The sequence below is a fragment of the Macadamia integrifolia genome, chromosome 2 (genome assembly GCF_013358625.1).
Source record: "Macadamia integrifolia cultivar HAES 741 chromosome 2, SCU_Mint_v3, whole genome shotgun sequence".
Taxonomy (NCBI): Eukaryota; Viridiplantae; Streptophyta; class Magnoliopsida; order Proteales; family Proteaceae; genus Macadamia; species Macadamia integrifolia.
Window position 1 is genome coordinate 12742580 of NC_056558.1, and position 17562 is coordinate 12760141.

The 17562-nt window shown below is 39.3% G+C and overlaps 1 protein-coding gene across 1 annotated transcript; it reads left to right on the top strand.

The window, feature by feature from the left end:
* The first annotated feature begins 6534 nt into the window (after positions 1–6534).
* On the top strand, positions 6535–15008 carry LOC122063722 (ABC transporter B family member 15-like). The gene is made up of 7 exons (XM_042627427.1): positions 6535–6795; positions 6868–6922; positions 7199–7377; positions 7450–7907; positions 11472–12012; positions 12114–13022; positions 13148–15008. The coding sequence occupies exons 1-7, from the start codon at positions 6535–6537 to the stop codon at positions 14525–14527; spliced, it is 3783 nt and encodes a 1260-aa protein (XP_042483361.1). The 3' UTR covers positions 14528–15008.
* Positions 15009–17562: the final 2554 nt, after the last annotated feature.

Consider the following 17562-nt stretch of genomic DNA (forward strand, 5'->3'; position numbering starts at 1 on the left):
GAATGGGAGGAATTAGGCATCAAAATCTAGAATGGGAGGAATTAGGCATCAAAATCTACGGTGGTCAGACAATGAACGGCAGTGAAGATCCATTATTTGGGGTGCATGTTGGGATTCTCTTTGTTAAATTTTTGCTGTCACTCATCGATTATTGCATAGGATTTGAGCCCAAGAATCATGGGTGTCAACTAATGGGCTGGATTGATTTCCGTAAGTTAGGTCAAACACCAAGAAATATAAAAATAAAGAAACAATAGATGCGTAAGACACAGAGATTTAATGAGGTTCACACACCAATGTAGTGTACTACGTCCTCGGACGAAGAAAAAGATGTTTCACTATACAGAAGAGAGATTACACCTAAGTAGTGGTGAGAAAACTCGTCCTAAAACCCTAGCTCGAAAAACCTCCCAAAAATACAATGACTTTTTTCTCAACAAGACAACAGTACACTATATGCTCCAAGTTGCAGGTCGACCCATTGGGTCGCAATCGATCCGGTCGAACCATACGCCCCCTCTGCTTCCATCACACGTCTCAGAAAATTTTTCATTCGGGTTGCCATCAAAATATATCAGAGTGAGTCAATCTTCAAAATGGGTCAAGAATTCGAGACAAACTCAACACAATCTGGTTTAATTCATCCTCCCACCAATTTAAGGTTCTGTATTGTTTTCACCCATTTAGGTAACTGAGTATTGTAAGCCAAGGCACAAACAAGTTTTTATACGATTGGTTGATACAGGTTCATAATCGGGCTTTAAACGGACTAATTTACTAATTTACTTATTGAGATATATGCAGTCTTTAAACTGGTCATAAACATGTTATAATCAAGCTAATTGAGTAATAAATAGCCAATTATAAGTTGATCACAATATTCAATTGATCCTCATTGGGCGACATTGGGACTCTAGCTTGCGCCAAGAATCCCGAATTATTAATTGATCGTGCTGAACCTGAAAAGTTAAATAATCAATCAGAATGATCTCAAGCTTCAATTAATCGATTTATATCGGATCTACCCGTGTGGGCTAACTTTTCACACCTTTAGGAGGAGGTTTTCAAAACATGGATTTAGATATCAGTATGGATATCTATCGATACTGATACAATACCGATCCAAATCAGATTGGATTGATGCAGATCAATCACTTTTGTCCTTATTTTTTTTCAAAAGAAGAAAAAATAATTTCATTTACTATTTTACCCCTAAACTGATATTGATACCCAATCTGGATCGATCACATATCAGTATTAACATATGATATAATTGATATTATCGATTCCATACCAATACTTAGAACCATGATCCAAATCTATATACAACTTTGATTAATGAGAATGGATCCATGTGGATGGGATCACGGATAGGGTCATAGGGATATATTTCTAGCCTGACTTATGCTAGTTATTACAGCATATCTACTTCACATGCGTGAAGGATCATAGAAAGACTAGTTTAGAAGACTGTTGGAACATGTCTATTAATGTAAGTTTCATATTATTTAATACTCCTCTCAGCCATTTCAGGTTAAGAAGTTGTGAAAGAGCCTTTCTGTCTATCTATATGAAGCGGAACAGATCAAGATCGATCCAGATTTCTCCAAGGTGCTTTGGAGAGGTGATCCCTTTAAATCTTTTTCTCTTATAATAAATGATAAGAAAGAGAGAATATTTAATGGAAAACTACTAATTAACCATAAAATTAAAGTAATTTACTCACAAAAAGACAGAAAGAAAATACAACCTAGGTATATCATATGTGGTATTATTTTGAATGCGTACCTGCATCCCACGAGTTGATAGCATCATGGTTTTAAAACTTGGGTTGGAATTGATTAAATCGGATGTTTTTAATTTGGAATTAACGAGGCTAATTCTGATTAAATCCAATAGTGTATATTCTTGGTTCGACTGATTCTCATTGAATCTAACTAATTAATTTCAAACTGAGCTCAAGATAATTTGAATCGAAATCAATGGAGGCCGATCTCATATCTAATTCCGAGTTCTTAAACCTCGACTAGCATTGTTTCAAAAGTATTGTATGTGATCAACAATTCAGCCAAGTCAGACTGACATTGACTGACCCTGATACTTTCAAGGATTATCTTTATGTCAAGTCAATTCACCCAACTATTAAAAGAAATTTAGTGACTTTATGATACAACCTAAAATAGGGTTGGACTGAACTGGGCCAAGGCCAAGGCCTGGAAAATGTAACCTTAGCCCACCCTTGGTGTTGAAAAATCAAGCCTGAGTCCTCATCGATCAGGACAGGCCAGGACAGGTCTAGACTCACAGTGGCAAATTTGCACCCCTACTCTAGAGGCATACCTCTACATATAAAGAGGTGGGCTAAATACATTTATACAAATAGGTGTAAAGCCAATCATACCAATGGGTATACCTCTGTGTAAGTACATGACTTTGCAATTGGATGTGTCCCTTTACTATTTATTATGGAGAGTTGTACACAGTCAGATAAGCGTGTCTAAATGGTACTTCCGTATATAAATAGAGGATGAAATTCACTCTTTCTCTCGGGTATTATTTTTCATTATCCTAATCAATTAATCTATTAAAGCCTCTCTTTTGCTAGTTTTGCATAGGGGTGTTAATTGATCGGGTCGGTTCAGTTTCGATCGGACTTAATCAGGCTTGAAGATTTTCAAAGGCTACACCGTGTCCTCCCATTTAACTAATCGAGCTTAGTTATTGAGGACATGATACACTTTATATTTGGTCGGTCGGCCTCGGGCTATAATCGGGCTACCTTAATCGAGTCGGGCCTTAATCGGGCTACGGACATGTTTAATGTTAAATGGGCTTTAACCAGTTTTTAAACGGGCCCTCTTTAAAATGCTCTTATATTCTGGCCCACTCATGTAAGCCCAAAAAAATGACAATAAATCAATAAATGATACCAAATATAACCATTTTTTAAAATGTGAACATGTCTTTACTTTTTAGTTTTTATTCTTTAATTGGGGGGTAAAATAGGTATTCTACAATCATTAAATGGTCGGATCAAGTCGGTGCACAATAGGTCGGTCTTGGTCGGGCATCATTTGGTCGGTCTCGGTTGGATGCTCGACGGTCCAAGTAGCAAAACCGAGACCGATCATTTATAAATGGGCCGGGCTCATGTCCGACACGTTTAATAAATGGTCCGGGCCGGGCCGATCTATAAACGATCGGTCCCAGTCGATTTAGTCGGGTCGGGCCACGAATTGACACCCCTAGTTTTGCATACTTAGTTTTCCCTCTTTATGTGAGTATTGTTTGTGTAGCGAGCACTAGTGCGCACGCCATTAGGTCCCAACATGGCCTAATTGTTTCAATACATATCAATTAAAGGGTTTTTCAAGGGCTGTTTCATCTTGGAGGATGAGTTTTAACGACCATCTACACCATCGAGGGCAAAAATGTTCTAACTAGAGTGGCATTGACACGACTCAACCTTCACTTGTTTATGACGTTGTCGCAATGTTTCTTACAATGTAGGTGGTATACCATTAGAGACCATTCATATACTTCGAGTTATTTATTTATTTTCTTATTACCTATGAAGTCATTATCTTACTATAATGAGGATGGAAACTTATGACACATTAAGTGTGACAAGTTCACCACCATTGAAGAATTTGAGAAGTCTCAGACTTTGACAAGATAAAGTTATTTAATGGTTCTAAGCACGATCACATTTACATTAACAAAATCATTATTTTGGGTTTTGATTGGATTTCAAACTATCAAGAACCACAATATAGAGCTCGCACAGGTGAAGATAAGCTCTCTTGGAGCAGAGGGGTTGGAATTGAAGCCACAAACTACCATGAAAGCCATGGATTTGCCTCAAAGTTGGAATGTTGGAGCATCGTTCACATATGCTTAACCGTTGATTAAAGAATTAATACTACCTAACTAAAATGTTAAGGTGAAACGGGTATGCAACCAAAGAAATAGATGTTAACAAATCATTTTGCATGGACACTGTCAAAAATTTAGGCTATGTTTGGTTATCAATTAATGAATAAAAAAGAAGAAAAAAGTCAATATAAGGAGAGAGATAGATCTATCATTCTCCTCAATTTAATTAATTAATTAATTTCATTTATCGACAATCAATACATAGCACTTCCAACTGACACGTTTGGGTGGGTTCAAATTTAAGTGCTAAAATATTGACATTCCTTGATCTTCATTTAAGACAATTCTAGTATCAATTAGAAGCTTATCCACAACATAACAATTTTTCTACTAGGCTGGATTACTTAAACAAGTGAAAATAATACAGAATCTTAAATTTGTGGCGGAGACCAAGTAGACCCAACCAAAACTGACTGGCCCTTTCAGTTGACGCCCCTATTTCTTCCTATTCAAATTTATGTTCAACTGTTATCCACAAAGTCATTTCAATTGATTGCATCCTTCGAATTTCCCAGGTTCTTCTAGAATTGCAAATGACAATCAAATTGAAGCGAATCTTCTCTATTAAGCGATAAAGGCGACAACGCAAATCCAACACCCTGGGACACACACGATTCACATCCTTGCATATGGCTAGCTTAGCTGTCTCTAGAGAACTTTTCAGTAAGAAGATTAAATGCAAAGACATTCACACATGCCGCTCCTAATTTGAAGATCTTTCACATTTTCACGTGTTATTTGGTTCCTTGGGGGGGGGGGATCTCGAGGATTAAGCATTTACTCTTCTATTTTAATTTATTTTTAATTTCCCAATCACATGATTAATAAGTTGATCTTTAAACGTGCGCTTTTATTGGCGAGGTCAAACAAATAAACGGTACCGGACAAAGCCCGCATTCGGGTGAAAGGTGCAAGTCCGGAAGAAGAGAAATCTCTATAAAATATTGATTTTTTTTATAATGTCCGGTAATTTTATCGAAGTACCCTTGAGATGCTTTGTTTTGTTTTACCGGAACTAGATAATCCCTGGAGTAGAGGTGTTTCTAGAAGATAATAAGTACACATCTACAGAGAAATATGTCTAAGCATGTCGTCTCTAAATCACCAATAAATATAAGAGGTAATTAGAATCTCCAAAATAAATGTTCAAACCTTACACAACACAAGTTCTAGAATGAAGTTCATTCTTAACCCCATTCTATGAATTTAGAATGAGAACACGTACCAAATTTTTTTTTTATTATTCATATTATTATTTTTTTGTTACTGTCCTATTTCTAAGATTGACCCACTGAACAACAACTGCTTAGTACAGTTGGTGAACTGTAGTGTGCAAAAATCATATGCTCATCAGGAGGTCTCGAGTTCAAACCCCCTGGTTGTTACCTACTTCCCTCCTTACCTATAAAAAAAAAAAAAAAAAAAAAAAAAAAACTTCCCTTCCTTACCTAAAAAAAAAAAAAAAAAAAAAAGAAAGAAAGAATGACCCACTAAGGACTCAAATGGGATTTTCAAAGGGCTTGGACGAGAGTTCTTGCTATTACCTAATCGGATGCGATCCAATGGATCAACCCAACTTAAGCACCGTTTGACACGTTCCTACCATTTTTGTGTCCAAAAATAGTAGAAACAACTTTTCACATTTTTGACTCAGAAACGGATTTTTGGGATTCGATCGTCTTCCCGCTGTTAAAGAAGGTGACCTTCGGCGGCTTTTCTTTCACTGCTTTTGGGATTGAGGAATTTTATCGGGCTTCTTACAATGATTGTCATCCAAAGTCGTTTCTAGAAACGAAGAAACATGTATGACTTGTTTTGTCAATTTGTGTTTCTAAGAATAGAAATTGATATAAATTTTAGATTTATATTTAAAAAAAAAAGAGAAATGGAATGACTTTATCAAATGCTATTTATGCCGTTTTTCTATTTCTGGGAACAAGAAAACGCAAAAAACAACAGCAAGGAAAGTTGTTAAACGGTACCTTAATTGTACATTGTCTTGTTATACAAGCAAGTGAGATTTGGAGTTTTTCGTGTAAAGGTTTTTGGACGAGAATTCTTTCTACGAGTGTTTAGGTGTTATTGAGAGATCTTTATTATGCTCGTTCTTCTATCATATAATGAATCATCTTCGCCTTCTCTTGTGAACGGAGCATACCATGTACCTTAGTGTGTGAATCACATTTAATCTATTTGTCTTATATGAATCTATTCCTTTTTCTCCATGTTTCTTGATGTTCGCTCTAGCAGTCACTCTAGAATGCATTCTGGACCCAGTACGTATTCTGAGAATGCATATCAAATCACAACCCAAAATTGGATTTTCTCTTCCTTCTTTTTTTTTTTCTTGGGGTGGGAGAAGGTTGGAGTTGTATGGGTTTCCTTAAAAGCAGGTGACATTTAAGTAGTTTGCATTTGTTGAAGCGAAGTCCAGTATGATAGTGTTTGATTAAGCAATTTTTAAAACAGAAAATAGTTCTTCCAACTCCCAAGCACACTCATAGAATAACGCCCTATAAGAATGGAGTCGATCATCTTACTCTTACTGAGTTTTGATAGTTCACTTCAGTTGGATTCTGTTCTCTCCCAAGTCCTAAGATGGTAGCTGAGATGGGCGATAAGGTAGGGCGTGTAGGAACCAAGACAAACAGTAGCAGTAAGAGTAAGATCAACTCCATTCTTACCATCTTCCAGCACGCCGACGGTAAAGATAAATGGTTGATGTTCCTAGGCTTCATCGGTGCCGTCGGTGATGGGTTCTCTATGCCTGCCTTATTCTACGTGAATGGGACCGCCTTCAACAATTTCGGTGGTACCCCTTCCACTAATTCGCAAGACTATGCTAGCAAAACCAACCAGGTCTATCTCTCCCTCACTCTGCCAACTCTACCAAGTGATCACAAACTGACTTCTTATAATCATTGGTTACAGATGGCCTTGTATTTACTGTACGTGGCTTGTGGATCTTTGGTTGCTTCTTTCATGGGTGAGTATCTGTTTTTGGGTCCGGATCAAGTCCTCGTACGAGAATCATTCTTGTTCGATGCTTGATCCACACGTGGAATTCACTCAATCTCTTTCTTCTTACAGCAAGCTTTCACAATGGTAGATTTTAAATGTGAATCAGACACCCGACGAGAATGATTCTCATATGAGGACCTGATCCAAACTCTCTGTTTCTAATCCAATTCCTTGTTATTATAGATTCAATGAAAGATCTGGAAAAGTTATACTAATGGGTGTAAAATTGGGATCCCAAAAGAGGGATATTGCTGGACAAGAACAGGGGAGAGACAAGCCACGAGGATGAGAGAAAGGTATCTAAAAGCTGTCTTAAGGCAAGACATTGGTTACTTTGACCTACAAGTGTTCAGCTCCACCCAAGTGATCACCAGTGTCTCCTATGACACCCTACTCATTCAAGACTTTATCAGTGAGAAGGTGAGCACTTTCAACAATATTCAGATCTAGGTTTTCTTTATTTAACTGTTTTTCCAATCTTTATTATCACAGTTGCCCAACTTCATAATGAACTTGATGACCTTTGTTGGGAGCTACGTGATGGCGTTTGTGTTGATGTGGAGGCTAGCCCTGGTAGTCCTTCCATTTATAGTGCTTGCTATAGCTCCAGGGTTGATATGTGGGAGGATTCTCATGGGTATGGCAAAGAAGGTTGGGGAGGAGTATGATAAGGCCGGTAGAATAGTGGAGCAGACTGTATCGTCTATTAGGATGGTTTACTCTTTTGTTGGAGAAAGCAGGATCATGGCGGAGTTCTCGGCGGCACTGCAAGGGTGCGTAAGGCTTGGGTTGAAGGAGGGTTTGGTAAAGGGAATGGCTATTGGAAGCACTAACATTGTCATCTCTGTTTGGTCTTTCATGTTTTGGTTTGGAAGCAAGTTAGTGATGTACCATGGTGGGCGAGGAGGAACCATATTCGCTGTTGGAACCTGCATCACCTTTGGTGGCATGTAAGTCTCTCCCTCTCTCTGGTAGTTGTATTCATGTGTCAACCAATCATGCATTGGTATTTAGAATATCACCAAACAACCCTTATATATAATTGGAAAACCAGATTTTTTGACTCAACTTGCCCTTTTCAAAACCTTGTGACTTGGGTGAGTCAAACCTGATCAGATGAGTCATGCATGCTTTTATTTATTATTTTAATTTTATTAATATCTCCTTGTCCTCCTTCTCCAAGTGAGGTGGGATTGTGGGTAGGGGTGTCAACGGGTTGGGCTTGATCAGCCTAACCAGGTTTGACCAATTTCGCTCCTTGCACTCTGATTGCCTATTTAACAAATCCGGCATATGTTGGGGAGGCATGATCCTATTTATTATTGGTTGGTTGGTTACCGATTTTAATTGGGCTACCAATTTTGGCTAAATGGGCCTTAGATGGGCTACTAGCATGTTTAACTCTAGATGGACAATGCCAAAAATTGATCTCTAAAGTAGAGTTGCAAGGGAATACCAACAAAATGAAACTTAGGCGGCCGTCAAAAGTCCTTAAAATGTCCTATTAAGTTAGATACATTAAAATTGTCATTTTTTACTAAAAATTGAGTATCTAAAAATCCTCATTAAGTTGAAATAATCATTAATCTTTATGGTTTGGGGGTAGAATAGGAATTTCAAAAGGGTTAGGTTTAGTTACGCTAAAAGGTCAAGCTCAGGTGGGTTCATAAACGGTCAGTCTCAACTCTCGATCGGACAAACGACGGGTAAGGCCTTGCCCCGGGAACAACAATCTATAATCAAGTCAGGCTTGAGCGCGGCAGATTTATTAAACGGATCGAACTGCCTGACTGGTTGGACTAGATCAGGCCTTCCGGTGTGATCTTGGAATTGACACTAGGGGTGCCAATTGGTTGATTCAATCCAATTTTGGTCTAGGTTGAGTTGGTTTTGACATGGGAATGGTGAAACCAAACCAAACCAATAACAAAAATTTCGATTTCAATGTAGTTAGGTTTCAATTTCTTGGATTGGTTTGTAAATGGGTTGGTTTAGTTTTGATTCTGTTTGTGTTTGGTTTACCATGCAAATTTATACAAAATTATGCAAAAGAAAAAACTGATTTTTTTTTTCTTAGGCTCCGTTTGGTATCGTTCTAAAAAAACATTTCTGGAGTTTTTTCGTTCTATTGGAACGAAAAAACGGAATCTTCTGTTTGATGCACTTATGGTCCGTTTCTATTTTTTTGGAACAAAAAGTGAAAAAAAAAACTGAAAAAACGAGATTTTACGGAACTCCAAAATGGAGTTCCGTCTTCCCAGTTTCTTTCCATTTACAAAAAAAANAAAAAAAAAAAAAAAAAATTCCTGTTTAGGTTCTGAAATTTTGAAACACCATTTTTTCGTTTAAAAATTGTGTTTTGACACAGAAACTGAAATTTTCGTTTTTGACACGAAACGGCGTTTCTGGAACAGAAACGATACCAAACGGGCCCTTAGTTTTGGGCTAGTTTCGGTTTCGGTTTCAGTTTGGGTTTTATACTGCTTTTGGTATGATTTGGTTTTGTTTAGTTTCCGGTGTGATTCGATCTGGTTTTGGGGTCATAATATCCCAAACCAAAACCAGCCCAATAGGGCTTCGGTTCGATTTAACCAAGGCTATTTCCAATTCAGTCCAGCGGGTTTTACTAGTTTGGGTCAGGTTTTGACACCGTAATTGACACCCCCTAACTGTGGCTATGATTGCTTCATAGGTGAGAAGAAAAATGGGTTAATATTGAAGACAACAAACAAAAACTCTAGGGTTCTAATTAGTTGTAGACCAAAAATTGTGGTCTATGAATAGCATATGACCCAATATAAAATAGGGTAATTTACAGCGCCACTCCCTGCAGAATGCCACAATTATAAGAACACCCCCTCTGTTTCACCAAATTAGACTCAGACCCCCTACTGCCAGTCACTGTTAAGGAATACTATGAAATGACGCTTTTACCCTTATGAGTAAAACACTGATAAGTTACCGATTTACCATTTTACCATTTCATTCTCCTTCTCTCCATACTTGCGACCAAGGGTTTAGACGAGTACTGCTAGTTTTGCCGCCGGCGAATATTTCTTCCTTTCGTCTCCGGCGAGAAGTGCACTTTTCATCGCTGCCATCTTAGGTTGCCGGCAAGAAGGTTTTTTTTTTTTTTTCTTCTCTGTTTTTCCCCATCATGTCACTTTGCATCTTCTCCTTTCGTCCCCTTTCGTCTCTGGCGAGAAATTCTCTTTCCATCGCTGTCATCTTAGGTCGCTGGCGAGAATGTTTTTTTTTTTCCTTCTTTGTTTTTCCGATACTGCTCCATTGTTGACCCCACTTTCCCAAAGTAATGCCCAATACAAGCTACTAAAACTAAAATTTTGACTACCGGAGAGAATAAAAGCTTAGCCTCTGCAAAATCACCCTTCTCCACCACCTCCTCTCCCCTCTTCCTCAACGCAAGCGCCTCATTCTTCTTAACATCCAAAGAATCATTGCTGCCACCATAGAAGCTCAGCATTACTTCAGAAGCTCGTGAAGAAGTCCCTCGTCGGGTAAGACAACGAGGTTGGGACCTACGCCACATCGGCCCAAATAACCGCAAGAGTTGACGGAGACATCAACAGAGTCAAGGCCTGATATCAAGGGTTTCTTTGGATCCTTGTCGCCAGCATGTCCTATTTACACAAACCCTAAATTCGATCTCTGCCTTGATTTTATGATTCTTGGGAGCTTGGTTGGGATTCAAAGAAGCACTGTAGACATCGGGCAAGGGCTTCAATAGTAATGTCGACTTCAACAGTAATGCCGATGAAACTGAGCACAACGCTACCTTCATATCTCTCTCTCTCCCCCAATGGATGAAGGTGGAAGCCTTCCCCTCACACTTTCTGGCTCCTCATAACAGTTTTGTTGGAACAGAGAAGAGAAGAACAACCGATAAGGGGAGGGGATTATTATTAGAAAGAGAAGAATATTCTCAAATCTGATCTGGTGAGAGTTGTGACACCCGGCGTTGGTCACTGTCCATCGGATGCCGTTGCCGCTGCTCTGAACGATCGTTGGTGGTCCAACAATTATGATTCGGGTGAAAAAAATATTAACTTATTGCAAGGGTATTTTGGATACATCTTATGTCATAAGGGCATTTTGGTATTTAAAATAAAATATAGTTGCTAACATCAACAAATAAGATATATTTCTTAACAGTGACTGATGGTAGGAGGTCTAAGTCTAATTTGGTGAAATAGAAAAAATGTTCTTATAATTGTGGCATTCTCCAGGGGATGTCGTTATAAATTACAAAGACTCAATGAAAACTTGGATTAAGACCAAAACACCGACTCAATGAAAACCTGGACTGACTTGGACCTGATCTGATCATTTTTTAAACCTGGGCTAGTCTTCTCGACTCTTAACCAAGTTTCATGTTTTTTTATTCGACTCCAGAGAGTCAAAAACCTGTTTTGCCACTATAATATGCATTGAGTTAATCAATCTAATAAAAAAATACTAACTTTTTCTAATGTTGTTTCATTCCTGCCAATCAGGTCATTGGGAAGTGGGTTTATGAACTTGAAGTACTTCTCTGAAGCTTGTGCGGCTGGAGATCGTATAATGCAAATAGTAACGAGGGTACCCAAAATAGATTCAGAAAACACTGAAGGCGAGACTCTACAAAGCATTTCGGGAGAGATTGAGTTTAAACACATAGAATTCGCATACCCATCCAGACCAGAGAATGTAATTCTCAGAGATTTCTCTCTGAGAGTACCAGCAGGAAGTAAGGTTGCTTTAGTTGGAGGAAGTGGTTCTGGAAAGTCTACAATTATCTCTTTGTTGCAGAGATTTTATGACCCACTTGGTGGAGAGATACTTCTTGATGGGTTCAACATTGTTAAGCTTCAGCTCAAATGGCTTCGAGCTCAAATGGGTTTAGTGAGCCAAGAACCAGCTTTATTTAATACCTCCATTAAAGAAAACATGCTCTTTGGCAAAGAGGGCGCCACCATGGATGAGGTAGTTGCAGCAGCAAAATCTGCAAATGCTCACAGCTTCATTTCTCAACTACCACAGGGATATGATACACAGGTTTGTTTCTGTCAACACTTACCTCAAACCCTTTTAAGTCATTAAACACCCAAGAAAGATAAACTAAAATACATACTAGCTCACAATTTGAATTTGCACAGGTTGGTGAAGGAGGCATTCAATTATCAGGAGGACAGAAACAGAGGATAGCAATTGCAAGAGCGGTGATTAGAGCCCCAAAGATCCTTCTATTAGATGAGGCGACAAGTGCATTAGACTCAGAATCAGAGAGAATTGTTCAAGAAGCACTTGACAAGGCTGTGGTGGGCCGAACAACGATTGTTATCGCACACCGTCTTTCGACAATTCACAATGCTGAGACGATCGCTGTAGTACAGAATGGGCACATCATGGAATCAGGATCACATTTAGAGCTGATTCAATGTGAGAATGGATTGTACACTTCATTAGTTAGACACCAACAACAAACAGAGGAGAAAACCAAAGAGGAGCAGAGCCCATTGACATTCCCATCATCATTTCCCCCATCAAAACCTGATAATGTCAATGTCACAAAGTGCAAGCTCTCTTCAGAAAGAAGATCCAACTCTGCAAACTCAACAGAAGCATCACATCAAGTATCACATAGGAGAGAAGGAAATGACATACAAGAATTGCATGTGCCCTCGTTTCGAAGATTATTGGTTCTTAATCTTCCTGAGTGGAAACAAGCAATCTTGGGATGTGTAAGCGCAGCGTTGGTGGGGGCAGTGCAGCCCCTGCTCACAATCATAATGGTTAGTATGGTATCTGTCTATTTCTTGCCTACTCATGAGGAGATTAAGTCGAAGACAAGGATGTACTCGTTCTTATTCCTTGGCTTGACTCTATTCTCATTTGCCATACACATATGCGAACACTACTACTTCGCTGTGATGGGTGAATCCCTAACAAGGAGGATCAGAGAAAGAATGTTGTCTAAAGTTCTTAGTTTTGAAGTGGGGTGGTTCGATCAAGATAGCAACTCTACAGGGGCAGTTTGTTCTAGACTTGCCAAGGATGCCAATATGGTAAGCATTAAGCAACCCCATTTCCCATGCACTAATCCCCATCGGACAGGAACGAACACAAACACAGACACGTAGTAAGCACAAGGTGAACAGTAAAGCTTATCCTTTATTGGAAAATTTTGTAGGTCAGATCACTTGTTGGGGATCGAATGGCTCTTCTCATACAAACCTTCTCAGCAGTAACCATTGCATGCACCATTGGTACAGTCATTGCCTGGAGGCTTGCGATTGTAATTATGGCCAGTCAACCTCTTTTCATCCTCTGCAACTACTTCCAACTGGTTTTGCTCAAGAAAATGTCAAATAAAGCTATCAAGGCCCAAGCAGAAAGTAGCAAACTTGCAGCAGATGCAGCCTCTAACATCCGAACAGTCACTGTTTTCTCTTCCCAAGCTCGAGTACTTGACATGCTAGCCAAAGCCCAAGAAGGTCCACGAAGAGATGGTATTTTCCAAGCATGGCTTGCAGGCGTTGTCCTTGGCACCTGCCAAGGCCTCATGTACTGCACTAGAGCCTTCCAGTATTGGTATGGTGGGAAGCTCATCTCTGAGGGCCACATTACAGGTAAGGCCTTCCTTGAAGCTTTCTTTACCTTAATTATCACCGGCCGTATCATCGTTGATGCTGGCATCATGACCACTGACTTGGCTAGAGGTGGGGATGCCATTCGTTCTGTCTTTTCCATACTTGATCGGAACACTTGGATTGAACCCGATTTCCCGAAAGGCTACCAGCCTGAAAGGTTGATCGGTCAGGTAGAGCTGCGAGACGTTCACTTTTCATATCCAGCAAGACCCAATGTGGCCATCTTCAGAGGGTTCTCGCTTAGCATTGAAGCTAGAAGATCAACGGCATTGGTGGGCCAAAGTGGTTCAGGGAAGTCAACCATCATTGGCCTGATAGAGAGATTCTATGATGCATCAAAAGGAACAGTAGAGATTGATGGAATGGATATAAAGGTGTATCATCTCCGGTCACTGAGGAGACACATTGGTCTGGTGAGCCAAGAACCAACATTATTTTCCGGGACAATCAGAGATAATATAGCCTACGGTGCGTTTGATGGATGTAAGGTTGATGAGGTAGAAATTATAAAAGCAGCAAGGGCAGCGAACGCTCATGATTTCATCACGGCACTCAACGATGGATACAATACATGGTGTGGAGATAGAGGAGTGCAGTTATCTGGAGGGCAGAAGCAGCGGATTGCGATATCCCGAGCCATACTAAAAAATCCAGCAGTGCTGTTGTTGGATGAAGCGACGAGCGCATTAGACAGCGTGTCAGAGAAGGTTGTGCAGGAAGCATTAGAGCGAGTGATGGTGGGGAGGACGAGCATTGTGGTGGCACATCGGTTGAGTACCATACAGAACTGCGATGAGATTGTGGTTTTGGAAGGAGGGAAGGTGGTAGAGAAAGGGACCCACTCAGCTCTTTTGGCTGAGGGACCCACTGGTGTTTACTGCTCCCTTGTTAAGCTCCAAAAGACTCCCAGTGCACACTGAGGAGAGAGTGTGGAGTGTTAAAGCCCCTCCTATCAGGAGTGCTTGGCCTGGTTCTGACCTCCACCCCTCTTGGAAGGGAGAATGGCTCATAGATAATAAGAACAGAGATGGAGTTCAAAAGCTTAATCTATGGATCAAGGCACTGTCATGGCGCCATCACTACCACGCTTGCATGCAGCAAGTACCCATGAATCATAAAGGCTGCGCGATGCCAAACTAGCTTGCTCTAAATACAGTTTTTCTAAATTTGTTCTGAGAAATAGCAAAACACAGCGAACTAAACTAAGCGAATCTTTGCCATAATAATGGATTTCAAACCTTTCACTAGATATGTGAATTGAAAAGAAGATAAAATAACCCATAAATTACACTTACACTAACAAAATGTAGCCAAGATTGTAGGAGAAGCACAAGGTATTGCATGCAAATATATTCTGGCAACATTCAAACTACAGAACTGAAACCATAACAACAAAAATAAATGGAAGATCTAATTACCGGTTCAGAAAAAAATTTAAACAAGAAAGGCTGCGCATCTTCAAGACTCTCTGGACCTCCAAGGTTCTGCAATATCACTCCCACCTTCCCTTCACCAATAACAGAAGTGGTGGTAGACACATCTTGACTGTTTGAGGTCATTAATGCCCTCAATAAATTAGAATGCTTTTCGAATGGATGCTTCAAATAAAAATATGGTAGCTCAATCCAAACCAAGAAATATCTGGAAATTACGTGGCTCTTTGGTAGACATGATCTAACTTCTGAGACAAGCCTTGACTTGGACTGCAGAATAACGATGAGACCTTTGAGCCACACATGCTGAATGTAGGATTGACCTATAGAAACAAAAACACCCCCCCCCCCCCCCCAAAAAAAAAAAACTGTATTGATTATTGCTATAGTACTGAGATATTTCATCAAATAAATAAATTCAATTAATGTTGTGGCTACTCCCCATTATGGCACCAGAGTAAAATCAAGACCATTTGAGTTATTTAACAAACTAATTTAACAGAACATAAGTGGTGGACAATTTCCTTAGAACCGTCATAATGCCAATTTACCTTACCAGCATGTCCTTTACATGAACTAATGCGAAAGACAGATAACCCGCTTAGTGCCTTTCGAATTACACTGACTTCTCATCTCATTCAGATATTCCCCTCGAGAAAAAAGCATTCCTTTTATTACCAAGAAATCTTATTTGGAATTACACAGACTTCTCAGTCTCATTCAGATATTTTTACCAAGAAATCTTGATAATGACAACAAATTTTACAGGGCTTGAGTCCTTAATGTTTAGATTACCAGGGATACTCCTTGAACTTACATGCACAGTTGGGATAAACTGTAGTATATGGCTAAATGCTATGAAGAATATTCATTTTTTCTGTCCTTCACTTACTGATCTTGAAACTTGCACCAAAGTCTAACTAACACAATGAAATAAAACATAAAGTTGGAAACCATCCACGCTTCCCATATAACTATTGAATAGGAGACATAGAGACACTAGGATGGCCATCACACTGTACAATCACTAATCAAAATGGCTCTGTGGAGTAACCAACCAGGCGAGAGCTAATTATTATAGCACAAAAAAGTGGAAGAAGATCATGAATAATCTACAGCAGTACAAACAGAGCATTAAGGTATGTACTGGAAGTCTCTGTTGACTTTATTGGATTTGTTGCTGAAAACTTAGCTGTCCCCCTTCTAAATCCATAGGTTAATTCATCCAACAACAGAGTTACATAAGCCCATCACTAGTTTAAAAAAAATTGGAGTTGTAAAGCTCCAACCAAAGTAAATTCTAGGTGAAGACTCAAAAGATTAAAATTCTAACAATTGATTGCACAATAATAGATTAGCCACTTGGCATATACCTAATAGGTGGTCCCTTTGAAGAAAGGAAGTTGAAGGTGTCACTTGTGCTCCTTTCACACCCCCTTGCCTGGTCTTTGTGGACTTTCTTGCTAGAAAATTCCACCAGAAGTGGAGGTGAGAAATTTGAAGATCCTTGAATTAGGGGCCAGACTTCAATCAGATTGTTCAAACATCTATAAAAAAATTACTTACAGGGTTCACTATAAAATTGTGGTCTAGAAAGATGGGTTTGATCTTCGATTGGAATATTCTGTTTTGCACTTGTATGGTAAGGTAGTTCCTATGTAATCCCTTGGAAGGACTCCTCAACATGACATTGCATGAAGCAACAGAACCCAAAAAGCTCAAATAAAAAGCAGGCCCCAACCATATGACATTTGGTGTTCCAACCTTTTGTTCCCAGTTGCCATTAAATCAGTTGCAAATCAACCAGAGGACCTCAAAAGCAACCAATCACCTGTCAGATGCGGCTGATTTTCAAAGCAGACAAGCATACAAGTGACACAGACAAGCATACAAGTGACGACACATTTAAAAAATTGCTTGGTCTACTTAGTCCCCTGATGCAGTTGTGCACAGCTGACTGAAAGCATGGAACCCAAGCCAAATCTTATCATTATGGGGTTGGCAACTAAGGGGCCACCTACCCCTGCCCCATATAACAACTTTTCTTATCTCCACAGACTCCAATATTTAATTTGCGTTGTCTATTAATTTAGTAAATATTTTGTTTTGAGAGCTAATATTATGCTGTTTTAAATGGTTAAGATTTAAAGTTAGTACTGTCTATTCTTTTCGTATAAAAGGCATTGTGCCGGATGGAGAAGGGACTTCTCTCCGTCGACTACTTATCAATTTGGCTTTGATCTAATGCTTTAACCAGTATGCCACCTGTAACTTCTTCCCTACTGCTGGGCACCTCTTTGTGATTAATCCCAGAGTTATGATTCTTTTATTATCTCTGTTTCCAGCCTTAATCTATCTCATCTGCCCTACCTAAACCTTTTTTTTTTTCTACCTTTTAGTACAGAAACCAGTACGACACCATAACATTATCTTCTCACAATCTCCACTTCTTCAGCTACACATTTAAGCTAGCAAGGATACTTGTCAACCTTAATAACCCATCACAACAGGGTTCCAACAGC

Bases quoted from the DNA above. Each gene is read 5' to 3' on its own strand.
- LOC122063722 (XM_042627427.1), top strand. From the start codon at position 6,535: ATGGTAGCTGAGATGGGCGATAAGGTAGGGCGTGTAGGAACCAAGACA. The intron at 7,908-11,471 runs GTAAGTCTCTCC...CCTGCCAATCAG, and splicing joins TGCATCACCTTTGGTGGCAT to GTCATTGGGAAGTGGGTTTA. The intron at 13,023-13,147 runs GTAAGCATTAAG...AAAATTTTGTAG, and splicing joins TTGCCAAGGATGCCAATATG to GTCAGATCACTTGTTGGGGA.